At 37.5% G+C, this 17106-nt stretch overlaps 1 protein-coding gene across 12 annotated transcripts in view; it reads left to right on the top strand.

Annotated features, from left to right (window-relative positions):
• The window catches only part of NEK11 (NIMA related kinase 11), a 121358-nt gene that overhangs the window by 52605 nt on the left and 51647 nt on the right, over positions 1-17106 (top strand). For all 12 annotated transcript variants that reach the window (XM_021543355.4, XM_085573260.1, XM_077786888.2 and 9 more), the window contains 3 exons: positions 4464-4588; positions 9740-9800; positions 15638-15734. In XM_021543355.4, the coding sequence (XP_021399030.3) occupies positions 4464-4588; positions 9740-9800; positions 15638-15734 (283 nt within the window). The remainder of the gene's footprint in view (positions 1-4463; positions 4589-9739; positions 9801-15637; positions 15735-17106) is intronic.

The following is a 17106-nucleotide window of genomic DNA, read 5'->3' on the forward strand; positions in this document are numbered from 1 at the left end:
CCTCTGTGAAGACACAGGCTCCATCTTCCTTTTATCCTCTGTTCAGGTCTTCCTTTTAACCTCTGAGCAGCAAGGTTTCCCCTTTGCCTTCCCTTCTCAGGGCTGCAGGGGCTGTGCTCTCACAGCCCCTTCTTGCACCCCGGTGCTCCAGGTGCCCAGCCTGGGTGCCACCGTGGCATCTGCTCCAGCAGGTGTCACCTGCTCATAGGGGATTAAACTGGTGTTTGCTGATGCATTTCCACACAAAGGAAAGGATCAAGGGCACCTTTGTGGTACTGATGGGGTCCTGCCAGGACTTCTGTCCTGGCCCTTTCTCTCAATTTTTTGAGTTCTTTGTGTCAGTCTGTGGTAGCAGAGATGTGGTAACACCACTTTCTGGTGTCCTGGTTCATGTCACCATCTTAGGAGTCCATTATGTCCCATGACAGTGTGTGCCAGAGCAGTTGAGTGATTTACTCCTCACTTTCCACTGTGTGATGCTGTGCAGAGCGAGGAGTAACAACTTTTTTCCTTAAGGCAGGAATGTGGCAGCTGAGAAAACCTGCCTTCTTCCAGAGATGCAATGAAGCCTTTGGATCAAAAAAGTACAATAATCCTAAAGAGTCAAGTGTGACTTTGTTACTATGAATACAAATGGTGAAAATTTACATATGTTGCACCATTCTGTTTTCTTTTTTTTCTTTTGCAGTTTTTTTTTTTCTTTTAATAAAAGTGGCCTTACTTATTGCCTTCTGTATGTTCTGGAACATGGGACTACTACATCAATGCAACAATGACAAGTATGAGTTTGAGGCAAAGAAAATTAAAGATATTTATCAAAGCATTTTCATCTCTGGAGAAAATTGTTGTTGCTGAGTTACCATGCTACCTGAAACAAGCTCTTGGTTCTTTTAAGGAAAATATTACAAGTATCACATTCCTCTGTTTTCTGTTTAACTTGTCTTCTTGGGAAATAACCATGCTTTTATGACTTTTTTTAGATAATAGGTTTTTACCCATCATTCCACTATTAGCATCATGTTACTGTATAGAAAGAGATCTAAAGAGGAATGGTTTTATTCAAAACTTGTTTTCTTTTGAATATCTAATAACAAGCATCAAACGTCTCAATGCTATGCCTAAACCATCTAGCAATACCAAAGCAACAGCTGAGTTTGTTTTGAATTCAGTGCTTTGTAAGCAAATAAAAGCTGTTGTGACTGGCCTTGGTGCAATACACACAGCTGGATAAAACACAAGGTGCTTTCAGAGACCAGCTGAGCCATATGGGGGTGTGAGGGGGCAGAAGCAGCTGTACAGACCCCTTGTGCTCCCTATGGAGAATGTAAGAATGCTGTATCAGAGATGCTCAGCTGGATGCCAGTCCAGCTGTCAAAACAGGGGCAGGTCCCCTGGGTTCTGCAGCAGCAGTTTTGTTTCCTCTTTCAGCACAATAGTCTTGGCATTGCCCTCACTAGCACTTCTTTACCCAGGCACCTCCCAGTCACAAATAGGCTTAATATCTATTTTGTTTATCAGAACAAAGGACACGGTCAAGGTCCCATCACCGGAGTCCATGCTAGGCTTTGCAGTGGCCAAGCAGCAGTCAAACTGCCTAGCCCAAAGACTAACATTATTATTTAAAATACTTCTCTGAAAGCACAAACCAAATAATTTTCTCCTGTGCTATATTACTAAGTGTGCAACTTCACTAGTAGAATTCAGGGATGGGAGCAGTAACCAGCCTTTTGTCACCTGGTTTGTGGAAATTGGAGGTGTATATGAAATCACATGGAATTATGGGAAAACTCAGGTAGCAAATATTCCAGAGGATGGACTGCAGACATGGAAATAGAAACTTATGGGGCCTGAACTCCCCTGACAGTGCCTGCCCTGAGCTGAAAACACCAACTCACTCAAGCTGTCTGCACTTGGACTTCACTAGGCCAGCACAGGTACAGTGTGCCATGTTGATTTACGGTATCTGCTGTGCCAAATCCATCTGATCTATTCTTGAAATTTGTCTGATCCTGGGTCTCAGCTCAATAAGCTGTTCTGTACTCAGATAATTCTGCAGAGAACCAGAGATGTCTTGTGCATCTGTAATACACGGAGGTCTGGGAGCTGGCTTTACTTTGATAAGATTCAAAGGAGTGTTATATGGAAACAGTTTAAAGAAATGTGTAAATCTTTGAAGGCTCCTTCTTTAAAGATGCCAGTCATAAAACAAAAAAGTTTTAAGAACTTTCATTAGGCAAATGCCAAATTCCCCTGCAGTGGACATGCTGTATTCTTTCAGAAATGCCACTTGGAATTGGTTTCTGAATTGGGGCCAGTAAACTTGTATACCTTGGGAGATCTCCAGCATCTGAACTAGCATTTCAAATTGTATTACTTAAGCTCAGATTAACTGGCTGTCTATGAACAGCTGTCAAACCAATTTCACAAATGGTGAAGTGAATAATTCTAACAAGGATGCAAAAGCTGGCATGGAAGTGGAATACAGACACTGCCAGCCTCTCTGCATAGTTAGGGGCATCACCAGTTTTCTGTGGTCATGGGCTGCTCAGAAAGTATAGACTTTACAGTAGTCAGAGCAGACATTTTAAAGGTACAGTTATGAGTAAAAAGACTGATACCTTGTTTGGTTGGAAAGGGGATGCTTGCATTTTTGGTACAGCAATAAACAAATGCAGAATGTGGGAGGAGAAGATGACTCAGAAAACACCAGCATAATCTGGTGTTTGCATTACAAGATAATAAATGGGCTCTTTTATATGTATCTGAATGTACATAGACAGAATGCAGATGAACCTAAGAAAATTATCCTAATCACTGGGATGACAGCCTCTCTGCAAGAAAGAAAAATTCATCACCTCACATGGAAAATGAGATGTACCTTAATTTTGTGGTGCTCTTTCCGCATAGAAAGGATGATATTTAAGATTCCCTTTTTAATGAAGCGCTGGACTTTCTGTCAAATGGCACTTTGTAGAACTCTAGCAATTAAATAAATGCTTTCTTTGTGAGAAAATGTTTTTAGGTTGGGGGTGTTCTTGTGGTAACTCGGGTATTGATTAGCTGTTTGTTTTCTGGCTTGTTTGTTTTGTCAAACTAAGAAAGGTGAAAAATAGAAGCAGGAAGGAGTAGGATTAGAAATTGTGACAGTGCATGGGGCTTTTATGCAGCTTCCATTAATATCTTAAAACAGAAACCTGAGTGAAAATGTGTCACCATTTTGGAGCTAAATCAGGTTTATAAAAAAATGAGGTATTTTTGAAATTACTTTGGGGACAATAGATAGTAGACCTTACATCTCAACAGGAGAGCTTAACCATCTAATGCAGCAGATAGCTACACTATTTTTTCTGAGTTCTCTTTCTTTCACCTTAAAGATTAGAACTATTGCTCCTGCCTAAACTTAAATGTCTTTTATATGGATTTTAATTGTGTTCTCCTGTTTGAATCCTTTTGGATTTTTATCCATGTGAAACAATTAAAAAATCGATTAATAATTTTTATGGCATATTGTTTGAACTTCATTTATTTCAATGCAGTAAAATTTAAGATAGTTCTTATTTCTCTAAAGGGGCAGACTTAATTGAGGAGAGTAGTTGAAATTAGCATTAGCTAAAATTCTGACAATGACAGCGATGATTTATGACAGCTGAACATTAAATATTTTTTGTCTTCGACTAACATTTCTTGTAGTAATATCCCCCCGAAGGAGATGCAATCAGACTTCAAGCTGTTTCACTAATTCTTTCATCGAGAGTCTGGGATGCTAAAGGATTTCACCCAGTGCAGAGTGGCTGGAGTGTCTTTCAAGCTGTGATGAATGTGTTGAGTTTTAATACCAATTATTGTACTTCATGGGCTCATTGGCTACATTAATATTGCACTCACTGCTATTACTAAAATTTGTGATAGTAATAAATTGAGAGAGAATGACACCAAAGTATGCATGGCTTGATTTTATACTAATTTCTTTTCTTTTATTATAGTATTACTTCAATAAAGTTTAGAAAAATATATAGATTTAATTTCTCATATCTTTTAAATATGTACCTGATATATGTTATCTTCCACAAGTTATGTGTGTTAGACAAAACAAAACTGAGTTATAATTTCAGCTCACAAAAGCTGGATTCAATTCAATACTGGCCTTGCTTTGACTTAATGATGCCATAAGGTCACTTCCAGCCTGATTTATTGTATAGTTTAGAGATTTCAGTGCAATATCAATATAGATCCCTTAGGTTCATTAATTCACACATGATAAGGATTTGCACTTTGCCAGAGACAGCTTTAACACTACTTATCATATCACTAAAGACAAACATTTTAATCTGAGAACATATCCTTTGCTTTCAATTACAGAACGCATTGCTATTGACGTAACGCTGATGCCATAAAGTTCATTGATAACTTTATCAGATAATTCTTTTTCTCTATATATGCTATAAACTCATAATTGTCTTTAGAGATCCCTGAAGACCCAGAAATTGCAGAAGAATATTATAAAGATGAGTTTGAATCCTTTTCAGAAGACAGTGAAGAAGAGGAAGATGCAGAATTGTCATGGACAGTCTCTAAGACAAATCACCAGGTATATGTGACCTTTGAGAGACCTGTATACACTTGATGCTCATTTTCCATGAGAAAACTAAGTTCCTTCCTAGAATTTGTCCTACTGACATTGCTGATTTCTTTTTTTTCAGGAGTTTGTGTATATATCAATATGAATTATTATATGCGTATTAGAAGATATTGATGAGAAATATTTTTGCATTCCTTCAAGACTAAAGATAACACTCCCATGAATGCCTTAAGGTAGATCACTTGGTCAGAATGTCTTGTGACTCTAAAACACTCAGAGTGGGATCCTCTCAAATGCCAGCTATGATTTAAATTAAATTAAAGCTGAAGGTATACTTCAAGCATAAGATCTAAGTTAGAGCTCTATTTCCCAAACAGTGATATTCACCTCTAGTTCCTGCCTATATTAGACATATTTTTGAGGACAGTGTGATAAACAATGAGACTAAACAGCTACAAAATAGCTGCAGATCAGCAAATCTGTAGACTCTCCCACCTCACAGAAAATGTCAGTAAAGAGAAAACTTATTGTTGAAAGGCTTAAAGTAGCTTTATCAGTTAAGGCTTCCACAAGAAAGTCAGGGATTGCAGTGTGAAGGTTGAAGATCATTGGAAAAGGCACCTAATTTAGATCTGATCAGAATGAGCTGAGATGAATCTTGTCTCCAGTGATCAAGTCTCAGTCAAATCAATAAACTTAAGTGTCTGAGGCAGTTCTGAAAATAGATCTTCCTAAGGCATACAGGAACTATTAATTTCTCCTATGTGCCCCCAGTTTCAAGCATGGCCTGCAGTGCCTCTGAATGGTACTACCTGGCTCTGCCTAGGAACAGTTCCTTTATTCTGTGATTATGTGCAAAGTTTGCAGATCAGGGCGTGATGTCTTCTGCATTTCAGGGAACTGGCCAAGAAGACTAATACTCTTCACTAAATTATAAATAAGTTGTGGTTTTTGAAAAAATTGAGCTAGTAGCTTCGAGATGTAGTTTTTAAGGCAAAAATAAAGTGTGAGAAATAAGATCTCTACTTCTACCACAGTAGCAGGGGATCCTGAAATTGTCCCACAAGTAAAACTTGAAATATACTCAGAAACAGCTCCCTTCAATCTAGACATGTCCTCCTAACTTTCAAATTAAACACACAGGATGCCTTAAAATTCAGGAGCAGTTTGTGCAGTAGTGGTCTAAAGAAATTGTTATTCAATTGTAAAACAGTGGATTATTTTATACAATATTTTTTTCAGTTTGCTGTTTTTATGCTTATCCACAATACATAGACACAAAAAGAAACCTTTGCCCAGAAAGTCTACCACAAGGTACTCTTAAAAATGAAATTACTGTTCATTTTCATCAGACTCTAAGATAATATTTCTTTTTTAGAATGCCTTTTGAAATTTTCTTTTAACTTTCATTGATGGTATCATTAAGTGTCAATCAGTAGTAGTTTTGAACAGGCAGATTCTGTTGCTTAGAATTAATGAAGGGCAGAAGACAAAAATAGATTTCTCAGTAATGCAGAATAAATTAGATGTTGGCATTCAGATGTGAGCTGTAACAGTCCCTCATGTTGGACTGCCTAAAAATTCCATGATAAGAACCAGCATGGTGGGCTGGAAGAGCCATCCCACTGGCACCTCATTGTCTCTGTCAGCTTAAGATATTCAATCAGTGTGTTTCTGGGTATTGACACAATTACCCTTTCTATTTCTTGGGAGATAGAAAGTGAAAATGGGCTATTTTTGCTTTCTCAAGTGAAAAATTCTGCAGTAAATCTGAGGTGAAAGCAGACTGAACATATCTGTGCAAATCTGAACATCTTTGTCTGAACTCAACAAACAGAAAGTCAGTACTGTGAGAGGAAGTAAGCAAGCATTATTAGGGAGTAAACATCTATTGCAGGTTGTATGGAATATGCAGAGAGGTCCCTCTTTGGTGATTATAAAGGGATTTACAGTTATTAACATGCACACAACATCTTCCTTTGCATATCAATGGTTATGTGAGATGAATCCCACTCAAAGGTAGGTGGGATCATGCTCAGTGTTAATAATAAGCTTCAAATCCTACCAGAATAGCGAAGGTTTGCTTCTGCAGTCATTTACTTAATACCAAAACTCCTACTTCTGTGATGGGATTCATACTCTTAAACCCGTTCTTCAAAGATACTTTAAACCAAGCTTTTGGAGGTGTGTGGTAAAAAGAAATTGTTCCACTGCAACACAGTAAGGGCTACTAAGGTAATTTCTGCAAATCTCTTGGACTTCCAATCACAAGATTGCTTTACTAGTTACTTCTGTGCAGAGAGGGCAGAAATGCTGCATCTGGTGGTGCTCTCTGGTGACCCCATTATTTCAAACAAGGATTAAAAAAATGTCCAATGTTCATGCAGTAGCATGGGGTCAGAAAAGTCATCTTTACGAACAACATATTAAGGTGTAAGATATAGAAAGGGATATGAGCTATTTATTCAAGCTATATTAGGCTCCCACAGGTGTCAAGACAGACTGAGAAGTGGCAGCCTCACATGGGATGTAAGACCACTTAGAAAGGTAGAGTTAGGCACTGCAACATTTTAATTTTAAAGGTTTAGGGTGGGAGCTGAGACAGATTTTGGTTTTTTTCTCATGTTGATACCTTTCAGTACAGCCTATCTGATTTCAGGTACATTTTCCAACACTGGAGTTTAGTGTCCTTTGTTCCTTTCTTTTGGAGCAGAAATGCACATTGACAGATTTCAAGCAGCAATTTGCCAATTGCTTTTCCAGACCTCTACATCTTCAAGTCAGTGGCTCTTTTCCACATGTTTTTTCCCTAGGAGAACCAGTTCCTAATTAGGGGGAAATAATGAAAGAGAATGACAAACTGTTTTTAAAAAACACTGCGATGTGTAATGCTTAACAGAGTTTTCATCTTCAAAAGTTAGTGTGTAATGAAGCTTCTATTGGCTTTGATTTAGCTGAGATGCTGGTGGATGCTCTTTACTGCAGTTCATCACCGTGCTCTTAGTGGTTTTTCTCAGTGACCATAACAACAAATTCACCCTCTTCACCATGACAAAGTCTGCTACTGTGATGCAGTAGGTTCCTATTTTCAAATTCCAAGTTGCTTCTGAGATTGTCAAGCCAGACACTCAGCTGACATCAATTATCATAGCTCCAGCAGCTCTGAGTGGTCTGTGTGCTGTGACCCCTAAGATGCTCCACTGGATTCCTAACACGTGTTTTGGCATGGCTTGTGGCTGTTAGAAATGGGGTTGTTTGTTCTGAATCTGAAATGTGCAAGCATTCACCCACACTGGCTCTTATGCATGGGAGTGCCTCTCTTCTGGGCATCTGTCACAGTCCCTTGTCCATTCTGTAGGGCTTTGCTTTCTCTGCAAAAATTAAAAAAAAAAAAAAAGGGAAAGATTAAAGAAATATATTGAATGAAACTACTAAATCCTCTTCCAGTGCTAAACCCAAGTGGGGAAAACACAGGAGTGACGATGAGGTGAAAATACATCTTTTACCTTACAACATAAAGCGAATAAACCAGCTTTGTTGTTATAATTGGAGCAAATACAATGTCTTGTTTTGAGAAGTCAAATGTTTGGGAATTACAGGCTTTGTCCCATTAAAAAAAAAAGTTAAAAAAAAGTTTTATTAAAGCAATTGTGTTGTATGTGGTTATTTAGTATGTTTTGCCTGTCTGTAGATTTGTGGTTAACTGTTAGTGGTAATGAAAATAAAAATAATTACAAAGTAATATTAGCAGAAAATCAATATTACTTTTTAGTTTTAAATGAAAGATATTTCATTAAGTCTTTTTAATGAAGTCCTAATGGTTCTTTTTTTTTAAGAAGTACAGAGAAATTATATCTGTAATCTTTCTTAATTCAATATTCAGTATCTACTGTGTATATTAACATAATGAATGCAAACCCTTGTGCTGACTTGATCTAATCAGGACCCCACAGGCTGCTCCAAAAGGGCAAAGAGGCTTCTTTGGACCTATGGGCTTGTGGATTACCTGTTGTAATATCCAACCAAGAACATGATTCCTGCTTGCAAACCTCAGCAGAGCCTGTTTCAAATACAAGCCCATACAACAACTTGGAGTGAAAGAACAGTTAATTTATGCTCATCCATAACAGCTCCCACTTGCACCAGAAGATCCCTAACCAGCTGGAAGTCATTGCCAGCAATTATTGCTGTCCTGTTTAGGTGTACTGGCAGTTCTTAAGTTAAGAAATTTAGAATGGGCATTTTAGTAAGATCACAGAAGAATATGAAACAGATTGGCCATTGTAGAAGTGGAGGTCAATAGTGTTTCTTTTTATACCATTGTTTTCAGTCTTAAAGGCATAGAGTGCTGACTATTTTTAAAAAAATGTATTTTTGACATGACTGTCAATATTAAATAGTCAAGAAATGCTGTGTTGTTAAATGTGATATGGCAGCAGCTTCTGCATACTCAGAGTCCAAGTTTTTCTTGGACTGTCATAAAATTGTGATGCACTTCCTGGACAACAATCATTGCTTAATGGCCAGAACTTTAAATTTAATCCATGTACACAAACAGCATTTCAGATGAAAGATATCTCAGCAAAACTGTCAGCCATCTGTTTGGTAGCAGAACACTTGAAATATAAAAATGTTAAAATCTCTTCTTAATTAAAAATTTTTCAATTAGTTGCTGTTACTAGACATGTAAGTAGATGCAATTACATGAAAGATAAATATTAATTTGCTGTGGGTAGCTATCATAAGCATAAAAATTTTGGCATAGTTAAAAAGTATTTACTTGCCTTTTTCAATGTAATATTGTTTTAGATGTTCCAGGACTAACTGATGATAAAATGCTGGTATATTTTGAGAGACTGCACACCACCCTCCACAGTAAATATATCTCCTTTGAATTCCGTGCAGAATTCTTCTAAACACTTGTGTTCTGCAAGGAATTTGACTTAAATTGTTGTTTGGTTATTACATCATTCCAAAGCTTGATGTTTTAAGAGAAGAAAACATAGAAAATGTCCTGGGCAATGTAACTTTTTAATAGTCTAGTCTTGACACTTACTGGTGTGTTATCCTCTGTGTTTGTGGGATGGTACCTCTGGGACATGGTGTTTGTGTTAAGGTTTGTGCTCACACTAATGCCATTCCGATTTCATTTATTCACAGGACAGTGATATGGAGGCAATGGTTGAGTATTTGGAGAGTGTCCTGAATAGCAGCTCATTGGGTAAGATGATATATCTTCTTTGGATAGCAGCAGTTATTAGCAGTCTGTATGCAGAGCTGTCCAACTATTTCTATATTGCAACAAAATAACTCAAAAAATGTGATCAGTTTGAAAATTACTTCCTTAATCTACTGCAAAGAAGTATAATTATGCCAAAAGAAAAGGCATAAGTGCTTTTGTTGAAAATAAGAAAACCATAAAGCATGCTAGTCAGAAGTATAGAATGTTATTTAAAAAAATTTAAACATTTGGCTACTGTCATTTTTTCTCCAGAGGAAAATATTTGAGGCTATGTAAGCTATTTTATAGTTTTAATCCTGGTAACAATAAGAGAAAATGAATTAAAACATTTAATATGTTTAAATTATGATCAAAGCTTGGATAATACTTAATTTATGTAATTCAGGTACAAAGAAAACAGTGAGAATTTAAGTTAGTAATTTAATCCTAAAATCTCTGGCAAAATATTGTCTATAGATTTACAGTTGGAAAACCTGGGTTGTTGTGGTCTACTTAAAAGCTAAAAGGAAAGCTTAAGTGAAATAAGGCTATTTACTGTGGCTGCCATAGTCACTGTCCCCAGAGGCCAGCGGGTGGGACTGAGTGTGAGCTCATGAAAGGCCAGCTGAGTTCCCAAAGGCTCCCATGGGAACTGCAGCCTCTCTATCTGCTTTGTTTGCATTCGTTCAGTTGGGATAAACCTGATTTGGGATTATCTAAAACCATAATACAGGAGATTCCTAGAAAGTCCTGCTTCCAGAAATTCTTCCAGTGCTGAGCTCTGGTTCACCCCTGCTTGTGAGCTTGGATAGGTGGGAAGAGAGCCAAAGAAGAAGGATGAAAGGGAGTAATCAAAGTTGTTGCCATCACAGTCTTGTAGCCACTGGTCACCTTCTGGGTCCCATGCCAGGAGACCCTCAGGACTGAATGAAGAACATTTACATCTAGTTTCTCTTCACATTTACAGAAAAGCCCTGTCTCCAAATTCTGCACTCATGTATGCATTTGCAACATCACTGTTTGCAATGGGTTTGCAGAAGTTGAAATAAGAAAAAGATTTTGCTCTGTTCTTCAATATCCCTTCATTTAATTAAAGAGAGGAATTGCCTTGAAGGTTGGTGAGAACAAACAAGAATATTAGCCTAAGACAAACAGTGGTGTTTAAAAAACAATCTTAGTATTAGAAACTCCCTTATCTTAATCTTTTCCATTCAGTATTAGGGACAAGAAGATGACTTTTTAAAAATTGTAATATTAAATAAGTAAATTGTACTTTTATCACTAAAAAATTTTCAACCAGTCCATGTTGAAACTTACAGGCTTTTTCCAAGTTCTGTAGTAATTAGGTATGATTTTCTCCAAAGAAGTATATGTGATGATAATAAGAGACAAATCTCAATGTTCCCTTTTATCTTTGTATGCCCAGTATCACTTAGAAAGTTTAAACTTTCATTATTTTAAGTTATTCCAATCAAGCTATAAACCTGCAGTTGGGGTCATTTTTATGTGTTTGCTAATGTTCATTTATACCTTGCACATTCTTCACTGGGCTCCAAATTCCCATTGCATCAAAATTTTCTGTATATAGTGCACTGTGCATAAGTTAGATACTTGCTGTCTTTTTCACCCTAAAGCTAGTTGTGTCCCCTTCTAGGTCTGCATTTCTTTAACTAACCACTAGCACATTGGTTTTACCCATGGTATTGCAAGTACTAGCTGGAGCCTCCCTTTTTGACATCCTATGCCTGCAGTCCTTTATATCTCATCCTTTGTTCCCACTTTTCAAGGCATCTGCAGTTGTACTAGCCTGTACTTCTCTATGTTAATTAAGTTAGTTATACATATATCTTTCTACACAAAACACTACTATCCATCTAGAAAAGCAGGTTGTATGTTACAAGAAAAAGTGGAGATAAAGCAAACCAGTCCACTACATAGTAATTCAAAGAACTACTGCTATAGCTTGAGCAATTAAAGCAAAACTTCTGTCAGGATATGACAAGATTAGACAAAGTCTTGCAGACTCAGTTCCAGCTGTGTGGCCTGGTGCAAGCAGTGGCAATACCGTATTCCTGGGCTACAGAGCTGCAACAGGATTATAATGGCTGCTCCTGAAAACAGGATTTCATGGCAATAATAGGGCAATAGAAGCAGGAATCTGACCAGGACAGAATTTCTTGTGGCATCTTTCATTGTTTTGAAGTATTACAAAAAGATTATGAGTAATTTCAAGTGGTTGTTAGAGAATAACCAAGAAGAAAAACACTAGAACTTTTTTTTTATGTCAGCAAAGGTTATGATAAAAAGGATGCAATAAATATATATTGTTTTTCAACAGGTGGAATTTTTTTAGTATAAACCTCAGTGTTTATAAAAGGACTTGGGAGGTAACTGAATTTTATCCTCAAGAGGTCCCAGAATCAGTCCAAGTACAAGAGCTTTTGTGGTACACAATTGCTTTTGTGTTGGCTATAAAGGTCCCTGTGGAGTGCATTTGAAGTAAGATTGGCCATGCTGATAAATTGAAAAATTGGGAAGATCCCAGAAAAAAACTGCAGAAGACAAGGGAGTTTGAAAAACTCATTTTAAAATTTACTAGATTTGCTTGGCATTAAGGAAGAGAACGTTAGGGGCAGTTGGGTCACTTTGTATTGTTTATGAATGGAAAACACATCTGTTTCTAATCTTTTATATCTTGTACAAAAAGGCACTGTAGGATCTCATATGTAGCCATGAAAGGTAAAGAAAAGAAATCTGAACTACAAACAGAAGTTTGTGATTCAGTGGAGATAACAGCTTCACAATACATCATGGCTTATGAAGAGCTGCAGTAGGTGTGTGTCACCTATTCTTTGGTCATTAGCAGAAATGTTTGTAGGAATGCCTTTGGACCATAATTTATGAAAACTCTTACCAGATAATGCACCTGTGACTAAATTCCTTTCTCTACAAATCCTCAGTGCAAACCTCAAAGTGGTGCTCTATCACCTGAGAGGACAAAGATATTTTGCCCTTTGCCCTATGTTGTTTCTGCAATACTGGGTTAGACTGGGAGACATTGAAATGCATTTAGAAAGCTGCCATACCTGGTTTTGAAAAGACAGTGTTCTTGTTGTTTTATTTGATTTTGTTTAATGGATCAAGAATGATATATTGGATAAAAAATGCAAATAATTATCTGGTAGCTTTTTGAAGAAGCGTAGTTCCTTGTTCTGTGTTGATATGTGGGTACACAAACTGCCTGAAGCTGGGTGCAAAATGCATTATTAACCAAGTAACTGCTTCTAAGAAAATACCTTTGATGTAGAAGTTGGTATGGTTATGAATCACCCCAGGAAAATTTGTTGAGGTGTGCTGTAGCACCAAATGTATTAAGCAGTCTTAACTGAGAACTCATTTTTTTAATTACTAACCACACCTTTACTTCAGTCTGTGCTGCCTTGCAGGAGCCAAAAAATCATATTAAATGGAGAGAAAGATAGAGAGTTTGCATGTAGAGACTAAGTTTTTCTTGGCCAACTGCCAATGTGTAAAGTAGACAAAATATGAATTATTTAGCCAGAAATCCCAGAGAAAACAAAACAAAACTAGCAAGAAGGATGTCTTTAATAATGAAATGTCAGAGGAGAAGAAAATACTGTAGTAATAAATATAGTAGTAATATATTGAATTCACTAAACAGAAAGAATATGCTGAGCTCTTACAAGAGTGATATATCCTGTAATAATAATAATAATGCCAGAATTTATCTGGTACCGGTGGTTAAATGTACTCCTTTTTAAGAGACTGCAAGATTTATATTTTCCTTAGGCCACTGGTGCTCAGAGCATCAATTTTTAATTGGTTTCAAACCACCAAAGCCCTACATCTGGACCTTAATACTGTGCCAGCTGAGACAGAAGCCCAGCAAGTCATGAGCACTACTTTGCACAGCACCTGGGGTTTCCTCAGAGCTGTCCTGAGGATGGCTGAATTTTCCAGTGCTGCTGAAGGAGTTGAATGCTTACAGACTCCATGTAAAACATATGAATATGCATGTACACTCTTACAGTAAACAATCAGGAAATGTTTTTTGCATTAATGGGTGAAATAATTGGTTGCCATTAAGAACTGGGCTTGTCATTTTTCATCTTTTAAACTACATTAACTATACCTGAGTTGTAATATTTGGGCACCAGATAACTGTTAGGTTAACTAATAGTTATCTATTAGCTATTAGCTAGCTATTTGGTGTAAGATAAGCTAGGAGAATGTTTTTAAATGTGCAATTGTCCATCCTGCTAACAGAATCAGGAATCCATTTCTTCTGTGCTTCCAAGCTTCTGAACCCAGCAGACACTCACTGTGAGTGGTTCAATAGAATCACTCACAATGGAAAGTTTTAATCTCAGTATTCAAATGGATGTGATCAGGGTCTAGAATCATGTAATGCAAAGGAGCCTACCTGTTGGGAGAGACATGATTGCACATTCCAGGGAAGCATTTGGTGTTCTCTGGGGGTGTCTGTATCAGCTCATAGAGGGAGGGGAGCTGCAAATTCCTCTGGCTGCATGTGATCCCTGTTAATGCAATCCAAACTAAGCCAAACCCCGGCTGAGTCCAAGCTAAAAACTCCTGGTAGGAGGGGAGTGTGTGTTCAGTTAGACAAGGCATTTTGTTAATGTATTTGACTTTTGGCTTGTTCCTACCCTATGCAAAGCCCTCCCATGCCTGTTCAGAACTTGGGTCCTATGTGGCACAACCCACACATTTACACCCTGATACATCTCCTTTTTTGGGAAGTGAAATCCTAATGCCAAACAATTTCCAAGAAGAGGCTAAAATAGCTGCTTTGTTCAGCTTAACAAATTGAAAGCTGAAATAGGATCTCTTTTTCCAATTATAAAGAAATGAAAGGAGTATGCAAAAGAGAAGGAAAGAACTGCGTAAGCCAAGAGAAAGGACTGGAACAGGAGGAAAATGAGCAGGAACTGCTTGATAAAGAAATTTTATCAGGAAATAAGAGGGAAGATTTTAGAGCCACTTGCTACCAGTGGGGCTTTGAAATTGTCTTTAAATAGGAGTAGTCAGGGCAAAAAGTACATAAAATTCTTTGGAAAACCACAGACTTGGATGATGGGATGACTACATGAAATTGCAGCATATTTGAGCTGATAACCCTGACAGTCCTCTGTGAATCAGCACTTCTGTGTTCCTGTGGATGAGTGCTTCAGTGGTATGTGAGTCCTAGGTCCTGAATATTGCAATAGTTCAGAAGACCTCTAAACAGAAAGAGTGGGCATGTGTGTTTATGCATGTGTATATTTCTTACACATACATATGCATTTACATATACAGGTATGTTTATATATATTTATATATAGTCATACATAAAAAGTGTATCTTTGTCTGAAAAAGAAACTGATGTTGTAAGATAAATACTTCCAGTTTACAGTAATGATCAAGCTCAAGGAGAGACTTGCCTGTTAGGAAGAATGTTCTTACTCTTAAAGGTAAGTTAAAAAACAATGGAAGAAAATGCATATTGTCTAAACAAGTTTAATTTTCTTGGATATTTATTCATCCCAGAACTTTCTCAAGTGATTGTCCTTTCTGTTGTAATTCCTTGTGTATTCCTTGTTATTACAGTTCTGGTTCCTTTAGGCTATAAACCTACTTGTCCCTCAGAAAGGAGTTGCCCTTAATGTGCATTTAATAATCTAATTCATCTTTAATTAATGTGGCACTGCCTTGTGAGAAGCAGGGATAGTCTTCCTCCTTCTGACTGCCCTTGATTCTGCAATAGAGCTCGGGGGATGAAGGTGAATAAGGTTGTGTGTCTGTGCATTGATTTGTAGGCTCGAGGACTGTCACCGGAGTGTCTCCAGGGGTGCCCCAGGGATTCAGAGCTCTCAACAGTACAATGGCTGAGACCAAGCTGAAACGCATGAGGGAGTAAGTAGCATATTTATGTGGTACCAATGTGCAGGAAAAGAATATGGATTGGAAAACTGCAAAGCACAGCAAATAAAACCCAAAAATCCCATCAACAATAAGAAGTGGATGGAAAGGTGTTTAGAGACTTGCCTACTTGCCTCCAGAGAGGATGAAAGTTGACCCTCACTTCTGTTTGTTTTCTTGTAAGCTTCACAATCACTGTCATTCTTCCAGGACCCAGTTTGCCTTCCTGCTGTCAGTGTCATTCTGAATTTCACATTCTTTATTAGCACAGCCTGTGCCCATAAATCACCTGCAGATGTACACATTACCACCACATTCGCTCCCTCACCCACACTTCATTCTTGCCTGGAGTGAAAAGTAAGTGGGTTTGTTTCCCATGGTGATATGGTGTTTTAAACCAAATAAAATTGCTGCTGTTGGCTGGGATTTTCAAATGAGACAGTGGGCAGTACATGGACAGTTCCCTTTGAAACTCATTGCCTACTTGTTTTCAGCATTGCTGAAATCCCAGCTTTATTTATAAAGGTTTCAGTGTCTTAATAAAATGAAAATTCGTGCTTCCTTTCTGGAAGGTACTGGTTAATGTATCTTGAGCCTTTATCTTGACTCAGTAATTTCTGGCCTTCCAAGATAGTTTGCATCCTATTTTAGGTGCTGATCTGATAATCATCATGATGTGGATTATTTCTAAGCTCAAATATTCTTTGCAATGTTGCAAGATTCAACAGCTCTCAGAATATAAACTCTTTAAAAAAAGGGCAATTTTTTCTCTTGTGTAGGTGGACACTGCCAATAATGTGGATGTTATTGGAATGCAAATAAGCTCAAACAGTATATGCTAAGACTTATTTAAGTGAGCTCTCTGAAGATAATGAATACAATTCCAACATCATTGATAGCAATCACTATTTAAAATAAATCACTGTACTTCAGGAAAATACCAATCACATTTACTCCTGATAGAAGTTGTTTGGTTTTATAGTATTTCAAGATTCAGCAGCTCCCAAGGTTTCACTTCATGGCTTAGCCTTTACTGTGCAATCAGTTCCAGGTCTCACAGCCTTTCTACTGCTTTCCATTCTCTTTTCATGGAAACTGCTTATAAAAATTAATTAATGCATTATATTGTCCCAGCTACTTACAAGGGGAGATTTTTTAGTCAAAATGCCCTCTAAACTTAGAGATTCCACCTGGTGTTCTCATGGTTCCTAGACAGAACTTAAAATATTTGGATTTCGTGGTCATTGCTTTTAGGCCTGAGGTATGATTAGATCACTTCTTTCACAATCTGTTTTTCCAGTGCTGTTTCATGGTTTTCGTGGTTTGTTGTGGCTCACATTATTGTCCTTTCTCCAAACCTTTTTGT

This window comes from Lonchura striata, chromosome 2 (genome assembly GCF_050655825.1).
Source record: "Lonchura striata isolate lonStrDom1 chromosome 2, ASM5065582v1, whole genome shotgun sequence".
NCBI lineage: Eukaryota > Metazoa > Chordata > Aves > Passeriformes > Estrildidae > Lonchura > Lonchura striata.